This window comes from Nannobrachium achirus (genome assembly GCF_963921795.1).
Source record: "Nannobrachium achirus genome assembly, chromosome: 20".
NCBI lineage: Eukaryota > Metazoa > Chordata > Actinopteri > Myctophiformes > Myctophidae > Nannobrachium > Nannobrachium achirus.
In genome coordinates, this window is record NC_137827.1 from 42,538,841 (window position 1) to 42,564,777 (window position 25,937).

Here is a 25,937-nt window from a genome sequence, read left to right on the forward strand (position 1 = left end):
CCACAATATGTCGTGCAGATGTTTTGTAAGTCTGTGGAGTGTGTAGCTCCAAATAATGACGTATGGACTATGCTATGGAGTCCCGTTTAGGTTTAGTAATTTATAAATATTTATATCTTATAAGAATTTGTATTTTCTCCCCGTACACCAAAATTGACGAGTATTAAAAAGCTGGATTTATTCTTCCTTTTGCAAATGTGTCGCACAAAAATAGCAAAAATAAAGCCTATTTAAGCTTACAACGCTTGCATCACCACATGTTGTGAGCTTTGTCTTTCTTTTAAGATTTGTCTTCTTTTTTTTTAATGTATTTTTGAATTTAAAAATAAAAATAATAATAAAAATACAATTAAAAAATATATATATATTTTTTTGTATTCGAATTGCGCATTGAAAATAGCCTAAATCTAAGGAAATCCATATTCCTGTTTTGGCCACAATGAGTCTCCTCTGCCGTTTTGCCTCCCTCCCAAAAAACCTACCAAAACCTCAAATTGGGTAATCATGCCCCCACCACTTCTCCCCCCAAAAACCTTTTGTTCTCGTGGAAAGCACAGCGAACAAGGAATTCCATGCATTTTAATGAAATTAAAGCACATTTTTATATCATGCCATTGGAGAACGCGGTCCAATTAACTCCAGAAGACAAGCCAGCGCCTCCAATGGAATGAATGGACTACAAATAGTGGCCAATGGGAGGCGACAGCGTCTTCTATAAAGCAGGGACGCAGCTCATTGTCCTGCCCGGACTCTCAGCTGCTGAACGCTGGCGATACTGTAGTTTGTTCCTCGGCCGTAAACATAGGGATCTTTGTATCTACTGGTAGTAGTAGTAGTGACGTTCGACGACAACAGGTAGGATTATCTTGTTTTTTCCCCCTCGGATTTAATCATTTTTTTAATGTTTACCAAAATGCATTCCTTTTCATTTTTTCCATGTAGCCTACATTATCATATTTCATTGTCAGGTTTTGTTCGTTCATGTCGACAGATTATGGGGGAAATGGCCTAAATACACATTAAATGCATTCTTATAATAATATATTGTTATATATATAATATAATTAAGAGTTGATGCATCGAAATTTTGATATTGTTTTGTACATATTGTAATGCATTGTGCAGTGCCGTCAATGCATTAGCTATAACCATCGCCTTAATCTCGTAGATCCTGGTGCATTGCCTTTTTAGATTTATGAATAATCCGATCTGTGATACTGATAGTGTGATCTCGATGGGGGTTTTATTTATTCCTCCGAGCTAATGCAATGCATCCATGTCTTCCACCCCCCACTGGCGTCTAGGGATCAATCATGCCTTTCGGTAACACGCACAACGCTATGAAGCTGAAATACAAATCCGCTGAGGAGTTTCCAGACCTCACCAAACACAACAATCATATGGCCAAGGTCTTGACTCCTGCTATGTACGAACGGCTGAGGGACAAACAGACACCCAGTGGATTTACCCTGGATGATGTCATTCAAACCGGCATTGACAACCCAGGTAAGAACAAGGAAAAGCCTCCACGGTCACCCCACCCTCCAAGCCTCCACCCCACCCCACCCCGCACCCTCCAAGCTGCCTCTAAGCTTCTGATCGATGGCGTTTCATAACGAGAATCAGGCAGCAGCAGCGCCCGTGGCATTAGCGTTAATGCACGCCCAGAACGGGAGAGGCTTTTCGCTGTGACCTTGTCCACATGGTTTAAAACAATTGAAGAGCAAGATTAGCCTAGATTTTATGCTAGCCTGGCTGCAACACAAAAGGTCCAATTAAGGAATTTCATGTGGACAACACAGAATCACTATTGCATAGGGCAGAACAGATTTATTATCAATGTAAAAAAAAAATGGTTAAAAATAAAATTACAAATATGTAAAGTAATTCATATTTTCAGAGCAAGAGCTCCAAATTATGATTACTGTAGGTAGTGTTGACAACCACAGCCAAATACAATTAATTGCCCACGAGGCATCCTCATATATTCAAAACCTTCTCAAGGGGAATTAAAGACAAATCTGATGGGCTACTGTATGTGTAGCACGACAGGCAACTTGCCTTCACCCTGTAATAGAATGCGTCTTTTGATACTAAGAGGTGGCCAAAACGAACACCAAGGGACTGTCGGCTGTGGATGAGTTAACAGATCTAATTCAGCACTGGAACCACAAGTTCCTCCTCACCCTGGAGATGTGCAAGAGACTGTGAAAGCGTGTCAACCAACCACCCACAAAGGCTTCACCATAGATGGTGTCATTCAGACGAGGATTGACTCATAAGGGCTCTCACCAAGTTCAAAATAAATCCTGTTCAAATTCAACATGCATGCAAGGTTAGGGCTTTTAGGGCGGCCGTAGCTGAATGGAGAGGCTGTATGGGAATCAAAAAGGTCCTTGATTCGCCCTCCACTCTGCTCAGTCTGTGCTGGAAGTGTCCCTGATTAAGACACTTAACCCAAAACTGCTCCCCAGACACGGCGTTAATGGCACCCACAGCTCCTACTGTAATTGGGGGGGTATGGCAATATCGAAATGAGCAAGAATTGAATGCATGGCTTTAAAATCGAAGTCCTATTGCCATCAAGAGCTAATGGCACCTGCTGTTTGATGTGAAGACTGGAGTACACACTGCAGTTACATAATAGGAGCGGAGCTTCTACATAGCAGTAGAGTACAGATTGTTATCTAACGTGCAAAAGCCCCTAGGATTTCAACTGCATAATTCTATCCAACAGTGCAAAATGTAACCATACATTTAATCAAATTATGACCTTGAAATCAATAAATATAATCTAAAAAGAATATATATTATTTTGCCGATGGGGTTCCCAGATTGCCAGAATCGTGACACCCCTACTCCTAATAGTTAAGATGGTTACACTTCATGGCAGATGTACAGTAACAGATACCCTGAAACGACAAAAGGGGGGTTGTGCGACTAAAATATTACATTCCTGTGATGGAGGCTACCTTGAAACGACAAAAGGGGAGTTGGGGGGACTGTCTCCTGTTTGACTGTATTCCGTCTATCCAGGCCATCCCTTCATCATGACCGTGGGCTGCGTGGCCGGAGACGAGGAGACGTACGAGGTCTTCAAGGAGCTGCTGGACCCCGTGATCGAGGACAGACACGGAGGCTACAAACCCACAGACAAGCACAAGACCGACCTCAACTCTGACAACCTGAAGGTACTGCTGCAATACAGCATCACATCACATGGCCCAGGACTCTGGAAACCTCTAGTTGAACACCGTACTCAGACTCACGGGAGATTAGAATGCCTTCTCCACACATTTGCATGTGTACACTAGCCTAGGCCTCTACCCGGTAGAATGAAACAGTCGAGATACAGTACAGTATATGATTAAAACGCAGTGCTCAGAACACCAGGACATCCTAACCTAATTTATGCTTGTGTTTTTCCTTCCTTCCTCAGGGTGGGGATGACCTTGACCCCAACTACGTCCTGAGCTCCCGCGTCCGAACAGGCAGGAGTATCCGCGGCCTCTCCTTGCCGCCACACTGCAGCCGTGGCGAGAGGCGGGCTGTGGAGAAACTCTCCGAAGAAGGTACAATAGACCAGAATAGAGGATGTCCTCTATCTTGACCTATATAAAGAGAACAGAGAATTGGCCTGTGTTTGAGAGGGGGAAGTTGGAAGGGGGGAGGGTGATCTTTGTTGCTGCACGTTTTCCTCCCATTTAACACCGGTGTTTAACGGGAGGAGTACAAGAGGCTCCAGTCCTCCCTTTGGGGGCTCCTCACTGGCAGGGGAGCTAGTAGAGGAACAGCAGTGGAAACACAGAAATAAGTGTAGAGGAATTAAATGGCATAACGACTAAATTGGTAGAACGGGTAAAAATGATTGGCTACTGTACAAGTAAAAAGACAAAGGCATAGTGTACATGTGCATTAGTCTGGTGTTTTGTGTTTTGTGTGTGTGTAACAGCCACAGGTTCACTGCTAGTAGGAGTTGAGTGACAAAATGCTGTGACAAAATCAACAGTGCTGTGATAGAATGTGTCACATTAGATTACAGTTACTTATGGTATGGACGACAATATGTCCAGAGACAATATGTCCAGAATGCTGACTGCTGTTAAGTTGGTACGGGGTGCCCTCTAGTGGTGGTATGTTATAACATTCCTGTAGTATTGCCAGTAAAGCAGGGGTCTTCAATGTTTTCAGTCCAAGGACCCCTTAGTTGAGAGGGATGAAGCAGGGACCCCCACTACATATTGTATACATTTGTGTTGCAGATTAAGGGTCCATAGATTTCTTTGACAGCTTAGACTTGTTTGACAGCACTGTCATCATGTTGGAGTAATGTGTATTTAACCACTTGAACCGTCACTTCAGTCTGCTATTCCTTTCCCTCTACAAACCTATTTGCCAGAAATAGCCGCTCTACAAGCTTACGCCTCGCAGCGTGAGGCGTTGTAAGCTTGTAGATCTGCTATTTTGACGAATGTTCCACTCAGAATAGGGATGCTAGTGTTCAAGTGGTTAATGTAAAAAAAACATGATCCTATCACACAAAGATTTGGCAGCCCCCCGGTAGTAACTCTGAGGACCCCCTAAGGGTCACGGACCCCCTGTTTGAAGACCCCTGCAGTAAAGCAAAGTCTATGCAATGTTTTCTGAACTCGTTTGTCCTCTTCTTGTCAGCTCTGGCAGCTCTGTCAGGAGACCTGAAGGGGAAGTACTACGCCCTGAAGAACATGACAGATGCCGAGCAACAGCAGCTCATTGACGACCACTTCCTGTTCGACAAGCCAGTCTCTCCTCTGCTGCTGGCCTCTGGGATGGGCCGGGACTGGCCTGATGCCAGGGGGATCTGGTAGGGACCTTTGATCCATTCAGAGTTGGTTTCCCCTGTTTGAATACGTCAACAGCATGCATCAGTTTATAAGGACAAAAACACACCCCAAGTGTGAAGTGAGCTGCGCCATTTATGACTTATTTTCATTAAGCGTCCTGCGAAGCTTGGCCAGTGTGACCCTGGTCATATGTACAAACGGATGCGGGACAAACAAAGCCAGATGTAGGAGCGGTTTACACCACTCACAAATATATAGTAATATCTTCAATTGGTAATTGTGCAGGTGTCACTTTTTGAAGCGGTGAAAGCCGCTTCCAAGTGTGGCTTTGTGTGTCCCGTACCTGTCCTGTGCATCTCTGCGCTGTGATTGGTCAATTTTGTCTGTCCCGTGCATGCTTGACCAAATGAGGATTGGTCAAGCTTCACATGCCAATTTGGCCCTCCAGACAAAATCATTCATTCGTTCAGAATTCATAAAAATATAGAACTAAAGCACATAGAAAGTATAGATCTAGAACACAGATTTCATAGCTCTAGAACACATAGAATAGAAATTCAGCGCTTCACTTCGAACCGAGGTTTGATTTTTCAATTGGAAGATTAAGCAAGCTGTGATTTTGTTGTGTATGACAGGCATAATGACAACAAGACCTTCCTGGTGTGGGTCAACGAGGAGGACCATCTTCGTGTCATCTCCATGGAGAAGGGAGGAAACATGAAGCAAGTCTTCACCCGCTTCTGCACCGGCCTCACCAAGGTTGGTAGTGAAAACCTGATCTGGCGATCAGGTTTTAACCACATGAACCATAGGGTCCCTATTCTAAGTATGTCAGAATAGGGACCCTCTACCCCTTGGGTGGGGTGGGGGGTGAATGAGGTGGCTAATGATATTAAGACCAAACCTATTAGTGTGGCAACACACCACTATTGTTCTCCTCCAACTTTATAGAGTATAAGACTTCATAGAGTAAACCCCAAGTCCATTGAGTTCAATGGAGGAGTGGTACAAGCTTGAGGATTGGTCAAGCGTCACATGGCATTTTGGCTATAAATGGGCAACCACACTTGCAATTCACCCTTTGTCAAGTCCCGCCCGTTTTCCCGCCCCTCTTCACACCCATTGGTTGCTGAGTCTTGGTGGGACACTCCATCCATTACCATTTTAATTCAGTTGCTTCGTATTATTGTGTTCAATTCTAATTTCAAACTTGGTTTCAGTAAAATGGAGCTGCTCAGTGGCAGTATAGTGATCAGCATGTTTTTAAATGTTTTTATTTCTCAAAAATTGTTTTAGCAAATTCAACATAAAGGCGGAACAAGGCAGATAGAGCCTGCTGGTTGGTCAGTCAGGGACCAACCAGAAGGCTAACAAAGGGTGAATTTCCCCGAATTGCGTCTTTCTAGTTTCTAAGTTCTCATTGTTTGACTCTGCAGATCGAGAGCCTGCTCAAAGAAAGAGGACATGAACTGATGTGGAACGAGCATCTGGGCTACGTTCTCACCTGCCCCTCTAACCTGGGAACCGGCCTGCGTGCAGGAGTGCATGTCAAACTGCCCAACCTGAGCAAGCATGCCAAATTCGAAGAGGTTCTCAAGAGGACAAGGTGCCAGAAACGTGGAACTGGTGAGTACTCTTCTCCATACAACACACTCAAACTTGATCGCTACTTCACGGTTTGTTCGTTTTTTCAGCAAGAAAAAAAAAAGTTCAGTAGGGAAATCTTGTCCATCTAGTTGTCTATACAATGATACATCGCTGCAATGTTTCATATGTAGATAAATACACAACTACACGCGCTAGTCAATCTATTTTATGATTTTGCCTATAACTCAAAATGGAGACGCAGGGTTATAGTGGTTAACCACACAAACCCTAGGGTCCCTAATCTGGGCATGAATTAATACTACTCACGATTATTGTGAACAAAGAAAAAGCGATTTACAATATTAGCGCGTTAATCAAAATATCCATTATCCTGGGGCGGAACGTTTGCCAAGAAATAGCAGATCTACAACCTCACAACGCGTCACCAAGAGATATGGTAGTGTGAAAAAAAAGACTGTACCAAGTACGTATATTATAAGTACCCTTTACCAATTATAGAGGGTTTAAGTGGTACCAGATATGCAGCTCGGTAAATAAAAGGTGTATTGATCCCAGTGCATGACGGAGGACGATATCACGATAAATAAAATCTCCACAATACGATTATCGTGAGTGTTTTTTATCGCGATAAACGATAACATCGCTTATCGTCCCATCCCTAATTAATGCCGGATGAACGTTCGATGAAAATGTCAAAAGCTCAGTGGAGTGTGTGTGTGTAAATAGGGCTTAGACTGAACATAATCACCCAACATCCACCCTGTTCTGCCTCTCAGGTGGTGTTGACACGGCTGCTGTGGGCGGTGTGTTCGACATCTCCAACGCTGACAGACTGGGCTTCTCCGAGGTGGAGCTGGTGCAGATGGTGGTGGATGGAGTCAAGGTGATGGTTGAGATGGAGAAGAGGTTGGAGAAGGGACAGTCCATCGATGACATAATGCCCGCCCAGAAATAAGCCCAACCTGCTGTACCTCCTCCCCCCCGTTACTGTTCCTCTCCTCAGTTTGTTTGTCAATGAATGTTAAACTCTGTCCTGGAATGCACTCTGTATTAAAATGGCACTAACTCTCACATAGTGGTTTGAATGTGAGGGTGGATTTGAGCAGGGAATAAAAATCGTTCTGATCCGAGTTGTCGTTGTGGTGGTGTTACTTAAAATGTATAACTGTGGCATTATCATGGTCTTTTATTCCAAAGCCGGTGGAACAATGTTTAGACATGAAATGCATTCACAGCAGATTAATTGCAAGTGAATGTGGGTATTTATGGGTAAAATACTGCAAACCTCAAGACTAGAAAGCTTCATATTTACACATGTTGCGCACAGCCGCGCAGTCAAATGACATGCCTTGATCACCAGCATTACTCTACCAATAGATGTCATATTGCCCAAACTATTAAAATCTTACCTGTTAACCGACTGTCACATGCCACTGTCAATCCAATCCTCATGGCTGCCCTTCACTAACTTAGAGCATTTCTATTGAGTTCTAATGTATGCTTTTAAAGCTAATGACATTGCCAAAACATTTCAACTTCTTGAATGCAGTATATTTACAAATTATACAAGAATTAGCTTAGATCTTTATCAAGGAAAACATTATCCACTGATTTGAGCTACTGAATATTCCAACCACTAAACTCACATTAAAAATGTCAGTCACTTTTACAGACGTTGCACATCTCATTCACAGCAAAACTAAAAACGTACTATTGTAGCATTGACAGTACCCAGAAAGTGGCCATCTTAGTGCATCTCATACTGTAGTCGATTCAGATTGCTGCTGCTAGTCCTTACAAATACCAAGAAAGAATCATAATTCCAGTTCTTGTCTGTCATAAAATTGCTTTCAAAATAAGGCAAAAATAAATTTCCGATCTTGTGATACATGAACCAGCCAGACCCTTCAAGTCGTTTGGGACAGGTCTGCTTTATGTCCCTAGCCTGGTTCCGAATCGCTAGCCACGCCCCTTTCAAAAATTGTTTAATGAAGGAAACAAAGTGTCAATCAGGCTGAGTGTCAGGCTATTATGTCCCCAGAACTAAAACTAAATGTGGAGAAGCAGAGTTTAGTTTTTGGAAAAAATCATCTGCTGCAACTCTGGCCATTTAAATCAATATTGAAAGCTTTTCTTTCTTACACGCATTTTACTGAGGATATGCTACACTGTAATTCTATAATTTTAGTTTTTCTATTAATCTAACGTAGCCTATACCGTTTTGAAATTCTGTGTTCATTGTGTCTTCGTACTGTGTATAGCACTTTCAATGGACCAATCCCCAATCACATACACACCCATTGTACAAATAATCTTGCCTTGCTACTTCTGACGAGCAGACTTGCAGAAACCTAGATTATATGTTAAGAGGAAGTGGTGGGCTTGTGAGAGCAGGTGTGGTATTGGGGTGCCCCATATCACAGATGGTCTGTTAAACCTAGCACTTAAAACCAGGAGTCTTCAATGTTTTCAGGCCAAGGACCCCTTAGTTGAGACATGGAGGGACCCCCTCTACACATAAATGTGTGATACAGACTTTCATCGATAGATTCGTAAACTATGACAGACAGAACTGTGTGTTTTTCTTTCAGACTTTTAACCATTTAAATGTCGCTACTTACTAAACTTGACCTTTCACCTTGGTCTGCTCTTTTTGACCTCTTCACCAAACCTATGCCAAAAATAGCCGATATACATGCTCTCACCGCCTTGCATTGCGAGGCGATGAAAGCTTGTAGATCTGCTATTTTTTGGCTAACATTCTCCTCAGAATTTGGATGAGAGTGTTCAAGTTGTTAATTTGGAAAGAATTATCCCATCACACAACGATTTGGCGGTCCCCCTGTAGTAACTCTGAGGACCCCCTAGGGGTCCCGGACCCCCTGTTGAAGACCCCTGCTTTAAACGATATTGAACTATTGAACTAACACCTCCAGGAGGCTCAACGGTGCATCTGTACCTCAGCACCACCTGCTCTCTACAGATCAAACCCATCCATAACCCCTCCACTCACAATGTGCTGCAGATGCAATAGAAGGTAGATATCGTTGCCGTCGGGCAGAAACCTCTCATCTCCATATTTAATATATTTTCTTTTACTTTGTTCTTTTTGATCATCCTAGTCCTACTCAGCTACACAAAACCATCAAAAGTAGCTGTAGCAGATCTGCAAGCTCGAAATGCGAAGCGACGTGTTTTGAGCTTGTAGATCTGCTACTTTTGTCATTAGTTCAAGTGAGAGTTTTGGACATATGATGTTTCCACCTGACAGAGACGATACGCTAGTTCGTCATACGACAAAGCATAAATTATACATTTGATTTCTACATCCGTTATAATCACCATGTTCATTTGGTGTAAAAAGAAAACAAAATAAAAAACTAAAAACTAAATGAATATTGAGAGACAAATAATCAAGTTGACAGACACTTTAATTGAGACGTGAGTGAATCTTATTAACCATGTGGGCATTTCTATGGACTTCCCCTCATCTCTACTTTAAAACGATACAAAAGAAGAAGGAAAAAAAGCCGTATTGCGGTGAAGCCGTCTTGAAAGTAAGATACACTATTTACACTGAAAAAAACAAAAACTACGTTGATTTCCATTTGTTATCGTTGATGTTCTGTTCAAGGGGGAAGAAAAAAATGAAATAAATAAGACTAGAAATGCTCATTTTGTCCACGTTCACAGCATGACAAATCATATTCAACTCAATGGTGGAGCCCCCGTGTGGTCGGTACAGACTTGACAAGATATTAGTAAGTAACTCAGTGATTATTGCCAAAAAGCCTTACTCTATACATTATAATATTCAATACATACTCTGCTGTATTTTGTTTAGAAAAAAAAAAAAGAAAGACATTTGGAAACTGCTACTTGGATGATTGTACAGCTTAAATACTTCTAGATATATATATATTTATACTTTTTTTTTTTTTGTCGATTTAAACCCTTTTGTTCATAGCTTTAACTCGTTGGCAACTTTGGAAGCGATGTTTTTGAAAGCGATGGAGGAGCCGGATATCCGCTTGAACCTGACGCCGTTGAGCGACAGCCGCGGCAGCTTGCACACCTCCATCTCCCACTGCACCAGGTTCTCGGCGTGTCCGTCGCCATGCACGCACAGCAGCAGGAAGCTCTCCTGCTGCTCGTAGTCGCAGTTGTTGGCGTCGAGCACCTTGCGAATCTCCCGCATGATGTCGCAGGGCTCCATGGAGCTGGTGGTCCTCATACTCCAAGTGAATCTGAGGGAGCGGGGTTTACCACTGTCTTTAATTTCCCCCTTCTGATCCCCAGGTACATGGCGACTGTTCAGGGGGGGCAGACAAAAAGGACAGGATTAGCGCTGGTTACTTTTTAGGGGGTTCTCTTCTCTTCTCTGTGTGTTTGTCATCAGCACAGTAGCACGGACGGCATCGAGATTAGGGGTGCAACAGTTAATCGAACTAATAGATTTAATCATTTGGAAACGATATCCAATATTCAAGAAATGTTCAATGGTGCCTTATTTTTTTTTGGGGGGGGGACATGTCATTATAAGCTCAAAAAACGGTGCAATGTGATGTGTGCTCGTAGATTGGTTATTTTGAAAATAACCACCGTTGTGCAATGAAGTATAAAATAAAGTCAATAAGTGCTTAATTGATTTGTTGATATTGTGTGTGTGTGTGTGTGTGTGTGTGTGTGTGTGTCTCGGTTCGATTGATCAGAAAAGTAATCAATAAAACAATCACAGTTGCAGCCCTAATCAAGATTTGAGGCCATTCGGGGCAACATGAACAAACGAAGAGGGTAGGACATTTATTTTTAGGTTATATTGTAATGATTACATTAAGTTTTTAGCTGCCAGTCGATTCCAAAATGAAACCGCAACTTTAATTGATTTAGTAGACAATTTTATAATTAGTTCAGAGAAGGGACTGGCTGGCTATCTGTCAAAGCCACTGACAGAGTAGACAAATTTATCAGCCACAGAAAAAGTATAAGCATTTGATTGATTATGGTTGATGGTGATTGCTCACCCCGTAGATAAATCCATGCTGAGGTAAGTAGGGTATTTGGGCCAGCTTTTAGTTCAAAATACCAAAACATGCAACATTAGTTAACAAAGGCATTAACACAAATCCAGCACCATGCAAAACTATAAACCACACACGTGACAACAAAAATGTTAACTGGAGCAAATTTCTTGAGACCTGTGACACGTTAAAACAACCCAGAAGAGACAGTGCAGGGAGGAACCAGGAGGCTTGTGTTTTGACCGACAGATTGTACACAGAGAACATGAAAACGGTGACCTACCGGTCACTGGGAATGTAAACAGACAACCTCACCTTGAGCCCTCAGGTCTCCCGTTTCTCTCAAACTCGGTTGAGACTCTGGGAGCAAAAGTCGATGAGGGAGGGAAGAAAAAACAAAGTTGTGGTTTGTGCACAACAGTTATGCGTTTTACTTTATGTAAATAGTGAATTTATTTTAGTAAACAGTGAATTGATGTGGAGCAAAGTGTTGACACAGAAGAGGGAGAGGAATAGAATAGTGAAGCTGAGTTGTGTAATAAGAGCCTCTACCAGACACAGCGAAAATGGAAGACATTTCTCCTTCCATTAGGATCAATGGGAATGAAAGAAAGAAAGAAAACCCATTGATGATCAGTGGCAAATACAAACGCCTTCATGTGTGTTGTGAAGGAGAATAAACAAATTTAAAAAGCAAACAGATATAAGAAATGTTGTACAGAACATTCAACAGAGAGTGAGACGGAGATGCAGCTGATGGAGCGATGTGTTAAAGCACTTTCACATTCACCAGAACATAGATGTGACTTCCAGATACAATGTAAGATGGTCTACAATGTAGTGGGACAAAGAGATTTTCAAGTCCCAATACTGACTACTGCAATTTCCATAGAACAAGGCAAAGGTTTGGGGCGTTTCACAATGTATTCTGTACATAATCTTATTCAAAGTGGCCAAAGCCCAAGTATTGTCATCTTATAGTATAAATAATAAATATGTATTCTGTATTATCTTTAAAGGTTGATAGCGTCAGGTGGCATACCCATATTGATTTGCCTTCATTGCAATCTCAATTAATATTTGTAATATCATTATTTTTGTCAAAATTGTGAAGCCCTGATACAACACTGATTATGCAATGCAGTGTGAGTTACAGTGCAATGAGTGCATGTGCAGTTTTGCACAGAGGTTTAGGTGGCTGGCATAGAAGAAGAGACATGACCTGAATTTTGATCCACTGCGGACATTTTCAGGGTGATGTTGACAGATACAGTAAGGTCAAACATCCACCCAAATACCTCCTGGTAACAAGATGTTCCTGTCTGATTAAGGACATTCCTGAGACAAATCCCCCAGAAGTTGTCATCTGTAAATCAATCGCTTATTGGAAGGAAAAGGAAAGCAGAGCAGTCGTGTGCCCATTTTGTCTTCTGTCCTCCGTTTGTCCTCTCCTGTCACTGGCTAAAATATACCTTATGAGATTTGTCCCAGAAACGGAGAGACAACGCAGAGCGACTGCTAAGTGAATTTGTAACCAGTTCTTCCAACTACAAGCCATTTGACAAAGGAAAATAACTCCCTAGCAAGTAGCAACCCAAAACTAAGCCTAATTTTCTGCTGAGTATCAAGCTAGAGTTGTGTAAGGCTGCATGCAAGACCAGCCTGGAACAGAGAGGAAGGCGGCATGGGTTTCGAAGATCCTGAGGGATTCAGTGTTCTACGGCAATAGCAGAGGGTCAAGATAAGGGCTGAGACAGAATCTTGGGACAAGGAAGGAAGGAAGGAACAAGAAACTGTGGAATGCGTGACACACACGTGTACACAAAGACAAGGGGCGCTTGCAGGTCATGTGTGTTTGTGTTCCGTCCTACGTAAGTAACCGTGACAGAGCTGACTGACTGGCGTGTGCGCGGTGGGAGGGAGGGGAGGGGGGGGGGGGGGGGGGGGGGGGGGGGGGGCGGGTTTGAAGCGGTCCCTTACTCTAGATCTCCTTCTGCGACTTCCTACAACTCTCTATATCTGCTGCTCCTGAATCTGGAAGAAAAGATGGATTCTGAAAAAAGAGCATGGGTTTTGAAAAATAAACTGATACATGAGAGCGAGGGAAAAAGAAATGGCGAGAAGAGAAATGAGAAAACAAAGATTAAGAAGTAAAGAGTGAGAAGGAAAAGAAAAAAACATTGGAAGAAAGCGTGAGGAAGAATGAATGAAAGAAAGGGTAATAAAGAGAGTACGGAAAAAATGAATAGTGACAAAGAAAGAGCAAGAAAGAATGACAGAAGGGATGCAAGAGTGAAAAAGAAAGAAAGAAAAAATGAAGAGTGATAAAGAACGGACATGGAAAGCCAAAGAAAGACTTGAAATGTGAAAGAATGAAATTTCATGAACTCGTGATTTGCCAAGAATGGAGAGATGGCGAGGAGGAAGGAAGGAAGGAAGGATCGAGCGACGGAGCGGAGAAGAAAGAAAACAAACAGGCCAGATAGCTGGACAGAAGACTTACTAAGGGTCTTTGCTCCCTGGGCAGAGGGGACGGCAGGCCCTGATTTGCCTGTCTGCCTTTTGGCTGGGTCAATACTGACCCTAAGACACATAGGTAGGAAGGAAGAGCAGTGACAGGTCAAAGGTTAAAGGGCACAGGAAGGTTAGGAAGACACACATCAAAGGTAGATGAGAAAGAAGAAGAGGAGGAGGTTGTGAAGAGAGGAGTGAGGGAAGCTAGCTAACGCAGAGAGAGAGGACATGAGGAGGTGGGATCAACGGTGCGCTGTGACTGATGACCAATTTGCCGAATGGATGGGAAGATGACAGACAGCAGATAAATCAAGTGAGGAAGATGAGGTGAAAGGAATGAGACGGGGACGCAGTGATGATGGCGTGATAGATGACATCAGAGCCTCCTGTCCAAAACAGATAAGACTAATGAGAGTTGATAGATGGCACTGGCAGGATGATGGGAGGCAGTTCACCCCTCGGCCAGCCACCAGAGGGCACTGCTGTGTCTGGAGACATGGCCCAGATAGGAGCAAATACCAGGTGATCCTCTTCAGTGCATGAAGGAAAAAGTCTACGCCGGTGGTTCTCAAACTTTTTCATTTCAAGAACCCCAATTATGTGTGCAAATAAACCAAATGGACCCATAAAGATCCATTCGGATCCATTTGCCCGCTTTGAAGAATTACAAGAGAGTTTCCTATAAGGGTCCATTTAGAAGCCCCCCCAAGGAACCCTGAGGGTCCCTGGACCCCACTTTGAGAACCACTGCGTATACATGTTGTCATGACAATAAGCCCGGTCCCCTGCATCATTCCTCCTCAGGTACGATGCCTATTGTATTCAGACCCAGAGTTTAGATTGTGCCTTTTCCATTGTAGATTATATTGAGATTGGGGACTGTTTCCGTGTCTTGTAACCTTATCCATATTCAATGCCGGCCTCTGGGATTTAATACATCTCATCTAGGAGGCATCCAGGTTTGCTCAGCCAGACACCAAACATACCATGTAGGCACAGACCCAAGTGTGACATCATCCCATCCGTCTAGTGTCTACACCCGCTTTCCTGTTTTTCACATGTACTGAAGTGAAAACCCAAGGCACAAATTGAGCCACGAATCATCGGTGAAAATCTGACTTCTGATCAGGATCTGTGGCAAAAACATCACTTTTTTGACCACTCGAGGAAACATCCTGAGTAAAATATTTGTTCCTGTTGTTGATGCAAAAATACACATTGACTGAGATGGAACCACATTAGAGCCTCCCTCCTTTGACTATTCTAGTCTTCCTGTCTGTCAATAAGACAAATTTAAAAAAACAGGAGGGCAGTACACACTCTCCTTTAAAAATAAATGGTTGTATATGATTCACTGTTACTAATAATCTCTAACAAAAAATAAATAAATAAATAAAAACGTCTTAAATAAAATAAAGGATGTATTTTCTTTTTTAAATTGCTTTTTGCTTTATGAAAGGTTACCCAGTTGAATTTTCATTTGGGAATGAGTAAAGTTAAAAAATATAAGAAAATCTAAATCACTATTGTCTTGAATGAACATTTTGTACTAAAATCATTGCGGCTACATGATTGCAAAGAGAACATATTTGCTCTGTGCAGATCACTGAGACAGTGAGCAACACGCTGCCGCAACCAAAACCACAGACGCACTGCTGGCATCAAGGCTGCAACACAGGACCCTTTTTAACATCATGTCACAGTCTCCAGTGTGTATTTACCACAGTAAACTCACTCCACACAGTTCAATACTTAAATCATTAATGTGTTGAAAAGAAAAAAACAAAAACAGACCACAGCAGCTGCAGAAGCAAAACCCCAGGCATGCATTGGCGATTGATTAGTGGCAGGCTAGTTGTGTTTGTTCTGCGTGGTGGTGTATGGATGACACCTAGCTCATTGGAGAAGGCCAACAGGCCTCGCCTCCCAAATCAGTTGTCTCTTTATTCGAAGCCGTCTCTCGCCAAAAACAGCTAACTCAACTATGACAGATAATTTTCTGCTGAACTGGTCGTGTACCACCACAGCGGGCAGCGTGAATGCAATCTTTCAGTTCAACCAAACACCACACACCAGAGTGTCTCCACTGATCAGAACACCTTCAACCAGAGGGGAATTCATGAACACAAGCTAATGTCGTGTAGTGTTTCTTTGAAATGAAAGCATGCAGACACTAAAGCCTGATTTTATATTTTATTTGTGGTAAGACCGTGTCACTCACTGAAAATAACTGAATTTCACAGTGAAAGTAAACTGAAAACCTGTCATTTACACTGAGCGACACGCTCATACGACAAAGAATACATTTGGCTCCAGCCCTCTAAAGCAGGGATTCCTAACCCTGGTCCTAAGGGATCACTGGCATTGCTGGTTTCGTATCCGACCAGGTGTTAACTGGCTTCACCTGGACCAAGTATTCCCCGATTTGATTCTACTAGAAGGACAAGGCTATCAGCAATCGCCAAGGACCAGCGTTATGAAGCACTACTCCGTTGGCACATGACTGCACCTACTGCCTACAAAGCTGTGTGTGTGTGTGTGTGTGTGTGTGTGTGTGTGTGTGTGTGTGTGTGTGTGTGTGTGTGTGTGTGTGTGTTAGTAGGTGAAGCAGTTAGCAGCCCACGGCTTTAAGAGTTGGGAGTTAAGAGTTGAATCGAGTTGAGTAAAGTTATTTGTTTTCACTTGTGCACAGAGCAAAGGCAAAGGACAAAGGTCCTACCTTTTGGTAAACCTGAATGACATGTTTCTACAACAGAAACCAGACAAAGGAACAGTGAAAATGGTGAAGGAGGAAGTGAAGGGGAAAAGATTATGAGAAATCTGAATGAGTGAACAAAAATGGAGTGATTGGAATCAGCAACAGTGAAAGGGGGGCAGTTTCGTACAACTATCAAAGGTGTTGATTTCAATTCCTCATTTTAGATCAGTCATTGCAGAACAGTTGTCACTGGCCTGGCTGCCTGCTCTGTACACCAGATTAGGTAGCAATGGTTTACATTTAGCCTTTGTCCTCCATATAGCTAAATAAAAGAAACATACATTGGTCTTACAAGGTCAAAATTGCAGAGTTAAAGTTAGGGGTGTGGCAAAGTGTTTTTTTTTCTTCTTTTTTTTAAATTAAGCTCATTCGCAGAAATCATTCAGTTTAGAGTTAATAATTAAAAATGTATTATTTTACAAGTCAATTTCAGGGCATGAATTCTCCCTAATAATAATAACTGTGGACTTCACACAGGATTCAATTCCGTCCAATGTAAAATACTGTAGGTCAATGTCTTCATCAGGCAGCCAGGATAGGACAGATACAGTTTAGGAATCAATCACATTCTACAGCACAATGAGCGACCCCTCCCAAAGCATGTAATTAATGACGCTAATTCTATGATTGGTTTTTAATTGGTACAGAGGGAGTCACAGGGGATTCTACAGTGAACAGAAGGGTTGGGGTCTATTCACTTCCTACTCAGGCCACCAATTCAGCAAAAAACTATTAGTCTTTTTTATCCAAAAAGTAAATAACTTTATTTGAATAAAACAGTGGTTCTCAAAATTAGTTTAACCACTTTAAACACTATTTTATACTCCGTCTCTTCAAAAACAGCTAATCTAGAAGCTCTCAATGTGTCGTGATGTGAGGACTTTGTAGATCGATTTTAAATTTGTTCGGAAAATGTAGGTGTCTGCCGAAATCTTTTCAAAATCATTATAAATACACTTATGGGGGATCCTTGGCAAAATATATTTTCAGATGGGGGTTCACAGCCAAATATACTGTATATCAATTCTGGGTGTCTTGCCAAGAAAATATTTGAGAACCACTGGAATAAAAAAATATACAACAGTAATAAATAATTTGAGTTTGATTTCGTCCATTGTCATAAATGAGCAGAAAGAGCCCTAAACCCCAACCCCCGTCATAAAGGCACATAGACAAAAGCAGCGCACGCCGTTAGCCTTCCTGTTTACAACCTGAGCAATAATAACTGAGCTACTCCACCAAAAGCCTTAATGTAATGACAAACATTCCATCAGCAGCTGCAGTCTCTCTTACCTGCGCGTGAGCTTGGACGTGAGTTTGGTGAAGAGGTTGCTGGTGCCGCGGCTGCGTCCCTGGGACAGGGGCGTGGCGTCGTGGGAGAGCGTGGGCGACGCCGGGGGTCCGTTGTAGGTGGCCGTGCGTCGGTCCCTCAGCTGGCCCCCGTGGAAGGTGCTGCGGGTGGCCGTGCTCCGCGGGAAGCGTAGCCGGTCGGGAGTGGTGCCGGCGTTGGAGATGCTGTGGGTGGACGTGCCCGGGTTCCTCTGGGTGCCGCCGGGAGACACCGCTACGCTGCTGCGGTGGAGAGACGGCGGGGGTCAGAGAGGAAAATGGCGAAACAATCACATTGTGGCGTAGAAGTTATGGATGGCCAGGTTAACCAGCATTGCCCTGGCATCCCTATTTTGGGAAATTTCTTTTGTCGAAATATGTTTCAATTTTGTCCCCCCATCATATTTTTATTCACAAATAGCAAAGATAGCCGATGTACAAGCTCACAACTGAGCTTGTAGTGAACAATGTTGGCTATTTGTATGATGAAGTGTATAGGGTTTTTATGTGGTTACAGTCTACTGTAACCACAGCATAACCACACTAGGACAGTATGTAGGTACGGAACAGTGTCTTGGTGCAGAGGAAAACCTCTGGCTGCCGTCACTCCCCCTTTGTGTCTTCATATTTATGACTGAGAACATGGATTCCTGGCGTCTCTTCATTCCACTGACTTCTAGGTTAAGTGAACCTGGCCTGTTAGATGATAAACCGAGGGTGGGCAAATTACTCCAGTATCTGGTAGAAAAGCCAAATTTAACAATGTGACGTTAAGATGTAACCAACATTATCATTTTTTGTTGTTAAAATAAGTGATAAATCTCTTTATATTCTGTATTCTGATCGTTGAGTCAATCATAAGTGTGTTCAGGAACGGGTCCATCTCCAGCTCGTTAGTAAGCAGAAAACCCATTTTCGGGGTAGTGACGATAGAAAAGAGCAGACAATATTTGAATTCTAACAATATTAAAATTGAAGCTGATAAATTGGTTACCTGGAATGTGTTAATTAAAAAAGAAAAAAGAAAAAAAAAAAAGATTTTTGTTTTGACCAAAAAAATACCACTTACAGCACCCGTAATTTACCATACTGGATGTCAAGCTCAGGCGTTCTCTTAAACGATGTGAGTTGTGGTATACAGTACCTATTCAGTTAGAAACTAAACAAAAACAAGGCTAACTGAGGGGACTGGACAGTAGAACTACGGAGGAATGAGTGAGTGAGTGAGTGACAGATCTGGACCTTTGTGACAGGGACAAGTGATGAAGGGAGAGTGGGGGGGCACTCAGAGTTCAAAGTTCAGAGCAGAGGACTGAGGAGAGACCAGGACCATAGCTGTTATTGCAGTGTTTCCTATACAGAGCTATGACAGGGCAGCTGAGAGATTTTCCATTTTGCGGTTGGTGACGGATGACTGACAGTCACAAAAACACACCTGCAAACTGGATTAAGGACATTCCTTGTTCAACAAAATGGTTTCAACAAGTATGAATCAGACACCTTGAATCCAGAATGCGACTACAGTCCGTTTGCCCTTCGAGTCTCCTTTCACCCAACCCTTGGTTGAAACACCACATTAGAAGCGCTTGCCTCTATTCTCCTCAGCCAAGCGGTGAAGTCCATGGTTTAGTTAGGAGGTTAAGACGAGCAGCGTAAAGCAGCTGGATGTCGGGGTTGACTGTGTGGATTAGCGAGGGGAGTGGGGATGTTGGGGGTGTTTGAGAAACACGAGAGCGGGGAGAGACAGATGGGGGGCGAGAGCTGCAGTCCCTGCCGTCTTACTTGGGCGTGCAGTAGTCCAGCTCGTAGTAGGAGTGTGGCAGAGTGGCCCACCCTGCCTGGCAAGCGTACAGGGGGCCAACGGTTTGATACCTCATCCGCACCGAACTGGACGAGGCACCGAACGCGCCAGGCGCAAAGGCAGAAGAGGGGCTAGTAGTAGTCGCACAAGCCATCTCAGTCATGCTGCTTGGTCAACAGCAAACAACAACAACAACAGAAAAACCCAAACAGGCAGAATTGAAAAGTAAGTAAGAAAAGACAAACGGAAGAAGAAGGGGGAAAAGTAACTTAATAGGAACACAAGAAAAAGAAAAAAACAAAGGGGGTTCTCTAGACAGGATCATTATCCTCCAGGTGTTTTCTCTTAAACCACCAGCTTTAGACCTGACGCCAAACTGTTTGGGATGGCAAGACTGTACTGAAAAAAGACTGGCACCAAACTGAAACGTACCTGTTCTCCTTCCCATTAGGAATAACGGACAGGCGGTCTGTGTTGTTTCTGTCACTACAGACATACGTGTTCCTCCTGGTCATGCCTGCTGACGCAGTGTTATTCTACAAGAAACAGAAGAGGAGGCAATCAGTTAGTTCATACACAAATTCATGATTCAAAATCAAGATTTCTAAGTGATTGAAAAACTATATTACTAAATAAAATCAGGAGAACAAATGTAACCTTAATCATGCATATATATTATATACACATACAGACATATATAGAGATCTGTGTGGTCTAATTCACTCAGTATCTTACACTGGGGCCAGTGGTGGCTCCTTTTTTGCGGTCCGGGATGTCGGCCTTGTTGGGATTGTTAGCATTCCCCAGCAGCGGGCTGGCAGGGGGAACTCCACGACTCCCCGGGGTGCCGGGCTTACGGAGCTGAACGCCCCCGGTCTCCTCCTTCACGCTGTTCTCCGCTGTAGTGGTCTGACTCCGCTTGGGGTGGCCCGTCCCACCAGTGACGTTCTGACCAACTGGAGAGGAAAGGAGAGGCGGCATTCATGTTGTGGCTTTTCTTCATTCAGTGAAGGGAAAACGAGAACAGAGTGAACTAATGACATGTGACACGACACGTCTGTCTGTCTGGAAAACAGCTCATCCAATCAACTTCACATCTGACACTGCACTCCCATGCAGTCCTCAGCAATAAACCTGCCTAGTGTGAAGTCGATCAGATGAACGGTTCTATGGATATGGAAAGGATAGACAGAAAGACCTACATACAGAGATTCCTGGAATTTATCGACTAGTCTGCAGTGCCTGTTCAGAAAGGCCCTTCACAGCACGTCATGATCATGAATATTAATGTGATCGTGCGGGTGTTCAGCGCCGCATGTGGCTGTTCGAAGCCACCACTCCACTGATAAGAGCACACAGATTTTTCAAACAGGTCTTTAAAAAGAAATATTTGAATGCTCAAGAAACATTGAAAATTATTATTTTGAGACTAAATTAAATTAACCAAATACCCAATTACTACATTTCCGCTGTTTAATTCACTGAGCTATTAAACAGTGTATTATGTTTGCCACTTTGCCTTTAAGTAGTACTGTGCTTCACATCTAGTGTAGGCTTCCCCTGCTTAAATGAGAAATCAATAAAATAGATCTAAAGTGTTTAATCCTGGCACAGAGATAATCAAAATTATAGTAATAGGCCAAATCAGTGGCATTGGCGTATGTGTCTTGTATATGAGCACCACAAGATGAAACGACAACAGGCAATGTCTTCAGGTCATTCCCATGGAGAATTTTCTTTCAACTAATGCCTGGAGGAAAATGTCTATGTTCATGTTTATTTATAGCAATTAACTATTGTAATTAAAAGCAGTGAAGTGTGCCTTCTGTGCTGAGTCAGTGTTTTGTGGATGGTGGCTGATTTACGCTGTAACACACAGCACAGGGGTCTAGTTTTACTTACAAAAACCACCCACTCCACGGTGGGAACTGGGCACTGTGGGCAGTGTCATTCTTTCATGTCACAGTTGCACACAGAGTGATTATGTATTTCTGGGGAAACTTCAAAATGTTTCCTTCAAAATGAGACCATGCCCAATGCATTACTCCAAATGGCTTAAAAACAACAATCAATTTACTTTGGGTACGCTGTGTATAGGCGTTTTTTGCAAATTATACAGGATTGTTTACAGATTGAATCAAAAAACCACCCACACCACAGTGGGAACTGGGCAGTGTCATTCTTTCATTTCACATGTCCAGCAGATTTCTTTTGTTTTCTGTTTCGGAACAGCCATTAGACCAGTGTTGATTTCGTCGACTGAAACTATGATGAAAAATGTGTGTCGACTGCGTTTTTTTCACTGACGAAAACTAAATAAAAACTAAATAAAAACTAAGCTGTGATGACTAAAACTAAGACTAAATATATTGACGATTTCGTCAACAAAATAAAAACTAGACTAAAACGTTAGGGAGGGACTAGTGGAGAAGAGTCATTTTATGTTTGGTTGCTCTCAGGTGTTGCTTGCTGAAAATAGCAGATCTACAAGCTCACAACGCGTCGCAGCGCGATGCGTTGTGAGCTTGTAGATCAGCTATTTTCAGCATGCAACCAAGTGTAAAATCAGTCATTACGATGCCATCAAGGCCTGCCAAAATACATTTTAGTTGACTAAATCAACTGTAGATTTAGTCAACTAAAATCTCATGATATTTAGTCGACTAAAATTAGACTAAAACTGAAACTTTTCAGGTGACTAAATTATGACTAAAACAAAATGAGATTTTATTCAAAAGACTATGACTAAAACTAAATCAAAAATTGCTGTCAAAAACAACACTGCATTAGACTTTAGGATGTAGGCAAGTTTGCTAGTGGTCTCCACCTTGTTCGCATGCTCGTGTGCCAATGTCTCCAGGGCTTTGGCATTAGCCTCAACTTTCTTTTATATCAATTCACAAAGTTCATCCATAGCCTTTTTCACACAGGAACAGTATCATGTGGGAACTAAGAAGCTTTATTATTTCCTATTCATAAAGCTACAGCAAGGTGACCAAACACAATATAGAAATGACCACCCGAAGTCTGCGTTTTGTGCGGCACATTCGCATGGAATAAGGGAAATCTGTATTTTACTTGAATTAACTGACATCATCATTGGAGGTGCAGTAGTAGTATTTTGATATTTATGCTGCAATTATTTTTTTTTCATCATCATTATTGTATACTGTAATGTAATGTATTGTGTTTGCTGGACTCTTGGAAGTTTAGCCGATGGCTAAAAGAGATCCAAATCAAATCAAATTATCCATTAACCTCAACTTGAATCAATGGGACCATTTAAGTTCCCATTTGTACATTCTGAGCTAGCATTTACATGGAAATAGTTCTTAAATTCTGTTCCGAGATTCCAACTTAACTAGTATTTACATAAACACTAAATAAAGTGAACCACCCTAAAGCATTTAATCAGTATAACATTTCTTTGGTGGCTCTGCATATTTCCAATTCAACATAGCATGTGAACAGCGATTGCACTCTACATAGGGAGCTGTGCAGAATACTGGCTGGCATCAAAATCAAATCAATTTAGGAACCACATTGATTCCACAAGAACACCATAAAAATGTTTACACCAAAGTGCATTGTTTATAAACACTGCAAAATAGGATATTATTGCCAGAGATCTTTCTTCTGGGATTACATGTTAAGGCCAGTAGAGGGCTCCTGAGCTCAAAGGCAATAAAGATGATGTGTGGCCACTCAAGATATCTCCTCTATATTGATCTCTTCATATCCAAAATAAGGATGTACGGTAAACACAACATAGATAAATCACATTTATTTTAAAGATGGCATCACTTCTGGAGTAAAAGAAAAATAGAAAATACATATGATGAGCTCCTTCCTCACTCATGTATAGTAGCATTGGCTTATCGGTTTGGTATAGGACGGGGGGGGGGTGTCTTGCTTGGCTTTGCTCTGAAATATTGATGTTCTCACTGGAAAAAGTGTCTGTGCACAGGCTATTTTGACCTCCTAGATCTTTGCCTTGTAATTCTCCTCTTCAGATTGCATGGACGTAGAATATCACGTGAGGCCACAGCGTCACTCCTCTTTCACAACATTTCAGCCAACAGCAGATCATTGGATGAGCATCAAACGATTTGGTGCAGAGACTACGGTACATTCAACACAGCTATGGTTTGCCTCTCTCTTCAGCAGTGTACCAAAAGCTATTTTCTTTGGCTTGCCTATATGGCCAAAATGATTCAAATTTACTAGCTAAACGTAACAGCCATATGTAATACACTTGTGTATTTTGTGTGCGTGTCAAAAGTATTGTTTAAAAACAAACCCAGTTATATCCCAATATGTTCCAAATATCCTAAAAAAGGGTCAATTACATTTTTTTTGCCAACATCTAAACAGGATAATACATTTGAAGTGGACAAAATATGTCAAAAATATATAGTGAAAATGTATTTAGAGGCTCATCACATAATATTTAAATACATTCTTAAGTTGCAGGTTATCTCACCTTGTTCGCTGTAGCGCCTTTGTTTCTGGTTGGAAGAAACGGTCCTCTGGACTTTGAGGTGAGAGGGAGACTGGCCATTGAGCTCACTGTTGGGCCTGGGCTTGGCTAGAGACAGGTTACTGCTGGAGGCTGACTCACCGGGCTCCAACTGGGGAGGGACAGCCAGACAGAACAAACAAACACACAGACAGATGGGCATGCAGAGACAGGGATCAGAGAAACAGACAGATGGACACACATTCACATTGTAAGTGGGACCGAGTTACTAGGGCCCGAGGTGGAGGGGCCTCAATTATTTTATACCTAGGCTATTGAAAAATAGCAGATATACAAGCTCACAGCGCAGCACTGAGTGCTTGTAGATCTGCTATTTTTTTAAAGTTGCGGAAAATGTGTGCAAAATCTGCAAATCTTTGAATATATGTATTTTGTAACTCAAATTTTGCTTCTGGGGGGTCCCTGGAACTAAATATTTCGAGATGGGGGTCCGAGGACAAATACATATAATTGTGGGGATCCTTCACATGAAAAAGTTTGAGAACCACTGACATAGAAACATAGATTTTTCAAAAATAGAAGATCTACAAGCTCGCAGCACGGCGCTCGGTGCTGCGAGTAAATCCTTGTAAATCCTTGTGCAGTAAATCCTTGTACCCAGAATTTTGACACCCCTGTTTATGCATATTGTATTTAAACAAAGTAATTTCCAACAACAGAGAAAAGGATAAGTTGTTTGTACCTCGGAGGCCTTCCTGCCCAGGAGCAAGTACGTGGCTGTGATCTCGTCGTACTTCATCTTGGCCAGAGATTCCTGGATCTCCTCCAGGTTATAACCCATCCCCACCATCACATCTGCACGCAGGGAAACACACAGGTTAAAACGTATAACCCCGCCCTACCATCACATCTGCACACAGGAAACACGGGTCACACCCCATCGCCACCATCACATCTGCACACTGAAACGCTCAGTTTATAATGCTTTTTATAGGCCATGCTCCATGAGTATGGTGTAAACCCTACTTTCTGAAAGATCCTTGCATTTACTCGTAAAATAAAAAAGTGTAACCGCACCATCCAATCTGCAGAAAAGGCCACAAGCATGGGTTCTGTTCAAACTCATTAATGCCTTTTTCCATGCGGTTCATCACTGACTTTCACTGAGTTTATTTTCTGTCAAGTTGATACTTCAGACTTTGAACTTTTAAGTATCTCATTATGTGACTTTGAACAGAATAACTAAGATCCAGACAGCAGCAAGGTACCCTACAGACATCAATATAATAATCATGGATTTATCCCAGATTCACAATTACAACAATAATAGACCCTGCCTTCTCAATAATTAGGAAAGGCATTCTGCATACCAACCAAAACCTATGATTACTAGCCAAATCCCCCATCATCTGGTCTGGTCAGACAAAACCACAATCACGGACGTTGTAAAAGCCATTTTAAGTAATTAACCAGTGAATGTGTTATCCATTGCTGTGCAATTCTCTCTAAGCAGGCTTTTCCAAATAATGTTTCCTCCACATTTTGGAGTAAGGAACCGCAAGCATCCAGTTAAACGGATGCTGTTGCCCCTCTGCTCAGGGCA

General features: G+C 42.4%; 2 protein-coding genes across 5 annotated transcripts in view; one reads left to right on the forward strand and one right to left on the reverse strand.

Moving 5' to 3' along the window:
• The first annotated feature begins 732 nt into the window (after positions 1 to 732).
• On the forward strand, positions 733 to 7,561 carry ckba (creatine kinase, brain a). Its single transcript, XM_080751278.1, has 8 exons — positions 733 to 855; positions 1,305 to 1,506; positions 3,037 to 3,191; positions 3,440 to 3,572; positions 4,672 to 4,843; positions 5,459 to 5,582; positions 6,260 to 6,449; positions 7,208 to 7,561. The coding sequence occupies exons 2-8, from the start codon at positions 1,314 to 1,316 to the stop codon at positions 7,384 to 7,386; spliced, it is 1,146 nt and encodes a 381-aa protein (XP_080607404.1). The 5' UTR covers positions 733 to 855; positions 1,305 to 1,313; the 3' UTR covers positions 7,387 to 7,561.
• A 2,321-nt stretch (positions 7,562 to 9,882) lies between these two features.
• mark3a (MAP/microtubule affinity-regulating kinase 3a) overlaps positions 9,883 to 25,937 on the reverse strand; it is a 55,783-nt gene continuing 39,728 nt past the window's right edge. For 2 of the 4 annotated variants that reach the window (XM_080751271.1, XM_080751270.1), the window contains exons 11-18: positions 25,077 to 25,189; positions 24,338 to 24,485; positions 20,590 to 20,810; positions 20,287 to 20,390; positions 18,018 to 18,296; positions 16,686 to 16,712; positions 11,768 to 11,812; positions 9,883 to 10,741 (exon numbers count right to left, since the gene is read on the reverse strand). In XM_080751271.1, coding sequence (XP_080607397.1) covers positions 10,393 to 10,741; positions 11,768 to 11,812; positions 16,686 to 16,712; positions 18,018 to 18,296; positions 20,287 to 20,390; positions 20,590 to 20,810; positions 24,338 to 24,485; positions 25,077 to 25,189 — 1,286 coding nt within the window. In that variant the 3' untranslated portion in view covers positions 9,883 to 10,392. The remainder of the gene's footprint in view (positions 10,742 to 11,767; positions 11,813 to 16,685; positions 16,713 to 18,017; positions 18,297 to 20,286; positions 20,391 to 20,589; positions 20,811 to 24,337; positions 24,486 to 25,076; positions 25,190 to 25,937) is intronic. The other 2 variants (XM_080751273.1, XM_080751272.1) reach the window with 1 other exon arrangement.

What these genes read in the sequence shown, in the direction of transcription:
- ckba (XM_080751278.1), top strand. Translation starts at nt 1,314, where the DNA reads ATGCCTTTCGGTAACACGCACAACGCTATGAAGCTGAAATACAAATCC. An exon ending in AACCGGCATTGACAACCCAG is followed by an intron (nt 1,507 to 3,036) that starts GTAAGAACAAGG and finishes CCGTCTATCCAG; the next exon opens with GCCATCCCTTCATCATGACC. An exon ending in TCAACTCTGACAACCTGAAG is followed by an intron (nt 3,192 to 3,439) that starts GTACTGCTGCAA and finishes TTCCTTCCTCAG; the next exon opens with GGTGGGGATGACCTTGACCC.